Here is a 9,233-nt window from a genome sequence, read left to right on the forward strand (position 1 = left end):
TCTAGGCATGGAAAAGTCAACACAGTCCATGCAGCTAAGGACATCAGTCACCCTACAGTCAACTTCAGCTCTTTGGGAAAAAAATTCCAGCTCTATACATACCTAGCTTACCAGTGTAAAAGTCTAAAAAGATAACAGTGCTGCCCAATTCCATCTTTTCACCCATCTCTCACTGACATCCAAAATGTCACCTCAGCACAGGGTCCTTAAACAATCAAATACTGAATGAATCTTACCCTGGTAAGAGTTTCAGAAGACAATTCAAGAAATGAATTCTCAGAATGAGAAATGGGGATGGAGGCAGAGTCACGGGGGGGGTAATTGCTGTCTCTTTGAAACGTGACATGATTTACAAAAATGACGTTATCTCCTCCAGTGTTTGGATGGTATTAAACGGAACAGCATAGTCTTCATCCCAAAAAGATAAAATTTTAAGCTTGACTAAGTGATTAAAATCTTTTCACTACTGAGGATTATTTTTAAATAGAAATTTTCGCTGAGGTATAACAGGATGTGTTTTAAAGCAGATACCATCCCTCTTATTTAAGGCCATTTCAACCCATTTTAATCACATCTTAAAATCCTTTGTCTTCGCTATTCTATTTTGATGAGAGAGGTGGGAGCTGGGAGTAGCAGGATAGAAGAAATTCCTATCTTCTTCTCTCAGTGCCACCTGTTTGTAGTCACCTTTTCTTGTTCTCAATTCTTATCTCTGAATTGCATGATCTACCGATGGCACTAGTTTTTTTTTTTTTACTGCAATGATACCTTTCTGGAACCCTAAGACTTCTTTACTTCTGAGATTCCTAGATATTTTTTATAATGCTTTCTCTTGAGCCACAAACACATCGGCAACAAATACTAACTTTAAGTGTTGTCCACAATCCTGGATAGTTTCACAAAAACACTGGAAGTTCCCAGGCATGAGCCGAATAGCCCCTGCTAAAGGTGAATTTAAGGAGCTCTGGTGGTGTTTTTTTTTTTTTTTTTTTGGTGGTGTAGTGGTTAAGTGTCTGGCTGCCAAGAGAAAGGTCCGAAGTCTAAACCCACCAGCCGCTCTGCAGAAAGATGTGGCGGTCTGCATCCAAAAAGATTTACAGCCTTGGGAAACCTGTGGGGCAGGTCTTCTCTGTCCTACAGGGTCCAATTACAAGAATATAGTTGGAATTGACTCAACGGCAATTGGTTAAAGGTGAATTTGATCCTATATTGAACCCATTCCTGAAATTCACTTGGGCATCTTTGAAGTCTTCGGCCCAAACCCAACCAAAGAGTATCATTTCTCAAGCCACTACAAAAGTTAATACAGCTTCTGAAGACATCATCTAAACAGGGATTAGTTCGGACACTGGAAGAATCAAGCTTTTTAGAGTTTAGGCTCTGACAAGAAACAACGAAGCTACTGAAAGATGGGAGTCGTGTGACCATTTATCCGGTGATTTTGAAAACAGGCAGCTAGATGAATTAAAATCATCACTTGAAATCTTCCTGTAAGAACGAGGTCCCTCTGAAAACACGCCTTTTGTTTCTTGACCTGCCAGGTGTCGGTTCTGAAAAGGAAACTTAGAAAAAAACACAAGGCAGTTTCACTTGTCTGTACTGCATTCACTGGGCCAGGCCGCTTTTCCGCACACTGAGCTGTCTGGGCAAGGACGGAAGGTGTCGCTCTTCTGCACATGAGGACTGAAGGGAGAGGCTAGAGTTGAGTCCTGTGCCTGAGACAGCAGTGAGAGGGCTGCAGGCTTCAGAGACATTCCAGTACGCTAATGGCTCGGTCACCAATGTTTGGGTTTCAGCATCACGAAGTAGGCATGCAAGGCAAAGAGATAAAGGGGGCGCTGGCTTTCAGCCCTGTGGTGGGGTGCTAAGTCTGTCCTGGTGGAGCCTGCCCCTCACAGGGCTAGATAAGGGTTCGTTCACTCCCTCTCCTGTCCTCCTCAGCCCTTCCTTGCCCCCCGTCCCCCGCCTACTTCCCCCCCGCCTACTTCCCCGTTTCACCTTGCCCCAGGACCATCTGCTTAACCATCAGGAGGTTCCAGGCCAACAAGTCACAGAGGCATCTGAGAAAGCGGCTCTTGCATACAGTATTTTGGTTTTTGGCACTTGTGGCAAAGCCATAACGTTTCTAACTTCTCATTTCCTGTGCTGGGTGCTTCTTGCTGGTATCGTGCTCAGGAAATGGTCATCAGTACTCCCTCCATCGTCTTTATTGATCAGATATGGCTACTCCTGGTGTGTGAAGAAAAGGAAAGGTGGGCCCTTGCACAATGTCTTCTCCCCACTGTTCACTCAGGAGTGAGGCAACAGCTCTACAATATGAGAAAAATACAAGAACCTTTACTGCAACAATAAAACCAAAAAGAAGCACCCCAAAGGCATTCTGCAAACACCCCTTCTCGCTCCTATTATTTCAACATTAGCTTGCCTGCCAATTTTCTGAGATTCTGAAATGTAAATAGATAGAGTTAGTCTGGGTCTCTTTCTCATTAAATGCTTAATCACTTAGCTCATTTCCATGAACTGGCCAGACTTCAGTCTTAACTTCTTTCATTTTTTCCTTAACCACTTTTTAGGAGAGTAATCTAACGATCCCATGAGTGAGCAAGTTGATGTCTCTCATGAGACTAGGACAAATAAACAGCCCACAAAGTACATTTCAGCGGTTTAAAATTTTGAACCCAGATCCCTATCTTTTCTTATTTCAAAACAGCTTTCACAAAGGTAAGAAGCCGTGGTGGTACAGTGGTTAAGAGCTCAGCTGCTAACTGAAGGGTCAGTGGTTAGAACCCACCAGCTGCTCCCATATCCCTATCGGGCAGTTCTACTCTGTCCTACAGGGTCGCTATGAGTCGGAATCGACTCAACGGCAACAGGTTTGGTATATTTGGTTGGTCACAAAGGTGTAACTTGCTTGCTATGCTTTGTAATTACTGACACCCACATAAATTACTTTTTTACTCTAATCCACTTACAGGTTTTCTATTTTTTTGCTACATGAATTTTCCCGTTTTATACATGTTTTCTTATGGCAAGAATTTGAATCTACAATGAATTTAGAAGCCCTCTGCCTTTAAGAATACATAACGATAACAAAAGATAGGCCCCAAAATTACCCACCAACATATCCAATTCCCTTTATAGCTTTTGCAAAGTGTGTCTGTCTTTCTTCAAGGTCTGTTTCTCGATTGTTTGGGACAAATGTGACTTGTACTTGAAAGCCACATTTTAAATTGTTTACAGTGTATTTTGTTCAGTGAACTAAATTAAATTTCACATTCACCCCGATAATATTTCTCATCTGTAACCATTCACAAGAATCTTCAAGAAGTGTTTTTAAACATTTTAAACAATTCGGATTGTTTAAGATACTACAATTTTTTTTATATTAGATAATTCATTAACTGACTGGAATGTTCATTCCTGAATATGTGCAGAATATGACTACTTGGAGAATTAGTTCATTTAAAAGAATGACTTCCAGTATATCAGAACTGAGAAGGGAAAAATAAATTGCTTTTATTTTTAAAATCTTCCACACTGATTAGAATATATGTACTCAAATCCTTAAGAAAGGCCCAGACAAAAGAAAGTGGAAGCACTTAAAATCGTGGCTTCTCTCTAGATGTAAATGAAAAAATGGGGAAAAAACACGAATTAGAAATGAAGTTTCCATTAAGTGATTAATTCTCTCGCCTATTTATCAGGCTCTCCCATTTCCTAACGTGCAAGGCCCTCTCCACTCAAAGGCATCGCCAAAGGGTATTTTCTCACCCTGAGATGCCTACCAAACTCTCCAAGAGAAGGAAAAGGAAGCGAAAAGGCACATTCTTGAGCCCTTTAATCTCTGTAATTCTTCCCTGATGGAAGTTCAGCAGCTCTCCTCGCCTAAGGATCTGAGAAAACCAACTTGTTAACCTGACAAACAAAAACACCAGGCATAAAATTCATTTCGGTGAGATCTTGGGGAGACCCTTAAGGAAAAGGGGGAATCAGGACATCACTTTTGCCACTCTAAACAATACGTTTAAAAAGAAGCAACCAAATGCTGAAAGCAACCCCCAGGCCAAGGAATGTCTAGAGCCAGTCTTGGGAGCAGAATTCCCTAGGTAGCAGGAGGGACCAGGGAAACTCAAAGGCCTCCAGCGCCCTCATAGCAGAGATTTCCCAAGAAATAAGTTCAGAACAGAGGGAGGGTGAAAACCATCCCAGCCCCCAAACACTGAGTGGTCCTACCATGTCCCACCACTAGGTGGCTGGCTGCAGAGGCTTAGAGCAAGGGGCTGTTGTCTCCCCTTCTTTCCCTCCAGAACCCACTGCCCAAACCAAGATAGAGCCCACCAGCCCTGGCCTAGATACAATTCGCTAAAAAACATCAGGATGGGTTAGGGAAAAGAAAAAACTAAATCAAAAAAACTCAGGCCTTTGAGCCTGAAGTCACCAAGTAACAACCTGTCCTAAAAATCTGTTTTGCTACAGTTAGGCCCTGGATGGTGCAAATGGTTAAGTGCTGAACTCCTAACCAAAAGGTTGGTGGTTCCAACCCTCCCAGGCCTGGCGGTCTGCTTCCAAAAGGTCACAGCCTTGAAAACCCTATGGAGTGAGGCTCTACTCTGTACACATGGGGTCGCCATGAGTCAGAATCGACTCAATGGCAACTAAACAACAACTAACCTAAAGGTTGGCAGTTCAAACCCACTGAGAGGCACCACGAAAGAAAGGCCTGATAATCTACTTCCATAAAGATTACAGCCAAGAAAACCCTATGGAGCAGCTCTACTCTGTAACACGTAGATCTCCACAAGTCGGAAATGACTCGACAGCCACTAACAACAACAACTACCCTTCTTCAGGGCTTTCAAAGCAAACCTCCCAGGCGACTGCAATAGAGGGACAAGTGACAACAAAAGGACGACATGAATGAATGCCGGCTTGAATTGCTGAAACCAGGGTGGTGTATCCCCAATCCACACGGCTTGTAGGAGCCACAGGGTGACGGGCTGGGTAAACATGAATCATTTTATTCCTGGCCAGAAGTTCTTCCTTCATTCATCAAAGTGGGTGAATGAAAATACTAGGAAATAGGTAAGGTAGGTTTGTAAACTGCTCGAGTATCTTAAAGTCAAGACCTTACTCAGGCTGCCTTCTACCCTGGGTGTCAAGTAAAGCCTCCTCCCAAAAAGTGAAAACCACTTCCCCTTTTGTAAAAAGGCTGTACATCAGAGCTCAAATCTTGGCAAAGAGATGTTACATGAATTTCAGGTGTTCCTAAATACGTGTGTTTACATGCACACAACACAATCATTTCAGGAAGCATCTAAGTTTCCGAGCTACTTTAAAATAAAGAAAATCCCAGGGAAGAGTGAAAATATGTGTTTATGGGTTTGACATATGATTTTACCCACTCTATTCAGACACTATTTCCTGCCAACTAAATACAAGTCTAATCATTATGCACCCAAACACGCATCTAAGCACCGGCACACTTAACCCCCTTTTTCTTAACTGTGCCAGAAATCAAACAGTTCAGTTATCTGTCCCCCCTCAAAAAAAAAAAAAAAAAATCCAACGCTGAAATCCTGACTCGTTTCTAGGTGATTTGTACGACCATCCTTTCGTTATTCCATAAACAGGCGAATTCCTCAACATCTTACTTTGCCTTTAAAAGGCTTCCTTCCACACAACGGGATTTCCCTAGGAAACATTTCCCAGCGGAGGGTTTCCAGCAATAGCTGTATCAACTCAGCCTGCGCAAGCAAAGACTTAGCTTCTGTTAATTCCACACGCATACACCCCCACACACACTGACACCAATTCACACTCACAGAACCATCCCGGGCCGGCTCGAAAAGCTATTTTCTTTGCATGTTTGCCCATCTCTCTCTGAATGAATGCGTTCCCAACTGACCTTTCAGCAGCTGCCGGGATGGCACGCTGTGGAGGGTCAGAGCTGGAAACGAGGGGAGCCCGAGCATCCGAATCCCTGCAACCGTGACACTGCTTTCTCCTCTCTGCCCAAGTCCGAATTCTCGGCCCCAAAGGGCAGGGCAAACCTCCGAGGTGTCCTGCTGGCGACCCCCTGCGCGCACCGTGCACAGGCACAGCCCCCGCGCCACCGGCACCCGCGCCCTGGCCCGCGCGCGGCCACTGCGCCAGGCGCGCCGCCCTGCTCTTACCTTCCCTGGCTTTCAGCAAGACCGTGTTGGCCACGATGTTTTCCAGCTCCATTGACAGTCGGCGGTCAGCGAGGGAGCCGGCCGGCGGAGCTGTCAGCGCCTAGGGTGCTGCCGCGGTGCTGCCGCCGCTGCGCCGGAGCCGGAGCCGGAGCCCAAGCCCGAGCCGGAGCCGGAGCTGGAGCCCGCCGCCTACCGCATTATTCCTGCTCGGCTCCCTCGGAGTTCCCCCTCTGCACAGAGCACCGTCGCCACCGTCGCCGCCGCCGCCGCCGCCGCCGCCGCCGCCGCCGCGTCTTCCTCCCGCGGTGTCCCCCCTCCTCCCTCCCTCCGCAGTCTCCCCCCCACCCCCCACCCTCCGCGTTTCTCTGTCACTCCATTCTCCTCCCTCCGGCTCCCTCGGATGCTTTAATGCCTCGGATGCTTCTGCCTCCCCTCAGTCCCTCCCGGGGGTGTGGTACTCTCAGGCTCCGGCCGCCGCACTGCGCAGGCGCCAGGCCAGGGCTTGCCTCGGGCCGCCGGGCTCGCCGCGCGAGGCCTGCTGGGAATTGTAGTTCTCCCGGCCCGGCCGCGCAGGAGCCAGACTCGTGCGCGCTGGGGGAGTCCGCGGTCTGGCCCGGACGGACGACGGACTCGGGGCTGTGAGGGCGCGGCTGGCCAATGAGGGGCGACCCAGCCCAGCCGGGCACGGGCCTCCTGCTTCCCCGCCCGGGCTCCCCGCGCTCCGGTCTCCCGTTCGCCCTCTTTCCGCCCTGCCGAAGCCGGGAAAGCGGAGTCGGCAGGCCACGGTGGCGGGCGAAAGTCTCAGCGGGGCAGGAACCGTGAAGCCCTGGGCCGCCCCGGGGCGGGAGGATGGTCGGCCTGGCCCTGCCGCGCACACACACACATACACACACACGCGCGCGCGCGCGCGCGCGCCAGGTCGCTGACAAAGGTGCACTTTGTTCCCTTGGAGGGCGCGAAGGGTCTGCGAGTCGGCGGCGACCCGGAGCAGGAGGCACGCGCACTGGCCGCGTAGCTCGAGCGCCCCCCGGCGGCCGCGGGGTGCGGGGCGCGGCGACGGGTCTGAGCTCTCAGCGCCCTCGGCGCCCAAACCTCCCGCTGCCCCCACTTCGCCCCCGCGAGTTTCCGGGGCGCCCTCGGGCCTTGGTGACCGCTGGGTCGGTCTCAGGGGTCGGGGCGTGGGAGGAGGCTGGTTGTGAAAACCTCTTTGCAGCACTCCCGGCCTTGCAGCAAATCAACGATCCTCAGTGCCACCGAACTTACTCAAATTAATAACACAGACCGAGTCTCGCTGCGGGGAGCCCAATGAGTAGCAGCCAGGCCCGCCCCCAGCCGGTGTTGAAATGCATTTTCAAATTCCAGGCTTATTTATCTTGGTGTTCTTAGCTTCTTTCCACTGTTGAGCTCAGAACACCAGACTCCAGATCTGGCCCCAGCCCTGCTTCCTTGCTTCTTCTGAAGTCCCCCCTCCTGGGAAATGGGCCCTCCTGGATTACTGGGTATACGGCACTGGGTTCTGGGTTGGGATTACTGGGGGTCCGCGACGCGTGTCCTCTGGGCTGGGGGAGGGGCAGGCTGACCCCAAGGAACAATGAGGGCTTTGCCTTCTCAGCATCGTGCAGGCCGGATATCCGTTCAGAAGGAGGCTCTGGGCCTACTGTGTCCAAACAGAGGAAACCTTCTATCCCCAGAGCTGCCAGGAAGTCACAGGGCGGTGCCGACAGATACGGAGAACAATTATTATGCATTGGAGAATATAAAATTAATAGACTTTTCCAGGCCTTGGAAACCGGAATGGAGCTGATTCTAACAGTGCAGGATTGTCTTGTTGCACGGATGTGCCAACTAAAGAGAGTCCTGGCAGCTGCAGTGTTTGCATGTGACACCAATGACATCCAGGACTGATGACACAAGAGTGAAGGAACTAAAACGAGAGCCCACCAAAAATGAAAGGGTTGCCTGTCGTGAGAGCCACCCACCACTAGGGGGCAGGTGACCTGCGGGGGTATACTCAACCCCCTCCACTTCCTGGAGTGTGGATTTGGATCAGTGGGTCACCCTGGCCTCGCTGATGTTGTCTGCAAAGCGGGAACAATAACAGGTTACCTGTCAGAAGGCAGCAAGCTGAGCAGATGACGTCTTGAGGCACCTTCCCCTCCAAGAATGACTGTTCTAAACAACGCTGTCTTCCTCTTTGCTGCATACCCACAAACCCCGAGAGCCTAGCTTAGAATGAACGAGTGGCTCACAGAGAGAGAATCCTAGAGCCAGCAGCACCTTAGAGCTCACCAGCTATACTGGTCATCAAACAGCCTGAGACCTGTTGCAGCCCAAAGACCTTTTGTTTGTTTTGCTGACATTAAAAAAAAAAAACTAAATTTAAATGGTTTGTTATGAGTCAGACCGCACTGTATGGCAGTGGGCTTAGTTTTTTTAGTTGTGTTCCACAGCAGTGTTGTCACACTTTCACGTACATACATATCACCTGGGTATCTTGTTAAAAGGCAGATTCTGTTTCAATAGGTCTGGGGCGGGTCCCGAGATTTTGCTGTTTCTAAGGCGCTCCAAGGTTATGCCAAGGCTGCTCATCAGTGGACCACATTTTTGAGTAGCAAGAGTCTACAGTTAACCAAAATCCCCACCACTCTATATAGTGACCAGTGGTACTATCTGTTTGGCCTCTGCAGACATTCAAATTTGCAACCCTGGAAAATCCCTGCCTGTCCCCATCCCCTCCATTTTACAGATACAAAGCTGAGACCCAGAGAGAATAGCAAGTTCTGCATGGTCACTCAGAAGTAAGGGAAAGTGAGATCCCAGGTGTTTTACTGCCTCTCTAGTCCTGTCTCCAAGGAGTCCTGTGCAATGGTTAAGTGCTTGGCTGCTAACTGAAGGTCAGTGGTTTGAACCCAACCAGCAGCCCTGCAAGAGAAAGACCTGGCAATCTGCTCCCATAAAGATTACAGCCAAGAAAATCCTATGGGGCAGTTCTGCTCTGTCCTATAGGGTTGCTATAAGTAGGAATCCACTGGACCACACACAACAACTAGTCCTCTCTCT

At 49.0% G+C, this 9,233-nt stretch overlaps 1 protein-coding gene and 1 long non-coding RNA gene across 5 annotated transcripts in view; both read right to left on the reverse strand.

The window, feature by feature from the left end:
- The window catches only part of LOC135227891 (uncharacterized), a 39,725-nt gene extending 37,754 nt beyond the window's left edge, over positions 1-1,971 (reverse strand). The window contains exon 1 of the long non-coding RNA XR_010318051.1: positions 237-1,971. This is a non-coding gene — a long non-coding RNA (uncharacterized LOC135227891). The remainder of the gene's footprint in view (positions 1-236) is intronic.
- The window catches only part of GRK5 (G protein-coupled receptor kinase 5), a 237,486-nt gene extending 231,149 nt beyond the window's left edge, over positions 1-6,337 (reverse strand). For 3 of the 4 annotated variants that reach the window (XM_064269252.1, XM_064269253.1, XM_064269249.1), the window contains exon 1: positions 5,906-6,132. In XM_064269252.1, coding sequence (XP_064125322.1) covers positions 5,906-5,972 — 67 coding nt within the window. In that variant the 5' untranslated portion in view covers positions 5,973-6,132. Of the gene's footprint in view, positions 1-5,905; positions 6,133-6,173 lie in introns of those variants that run through there. The other variant, XM_064269250.1, reaches the window with a different exon arrangement.
- Between the last annotated feature and the right edge of the window lie 2,896 nt (positions 6,338-9,233).

Source organism: Loxodonta africana, chromosome 16 (assembly GCF_030014295.1).
Source record: "Loxodonta africana isolate mLoxAfr1 chromosome 16, mLoxAfr1.hap2, whole genome shotgun sequence".
Lineage (NCBI taxonomy): Eukaryota > Metazoa > Chordata > Mammalia > Proboscidea > Elephantidae > Loxodonta > Loxodonta africana.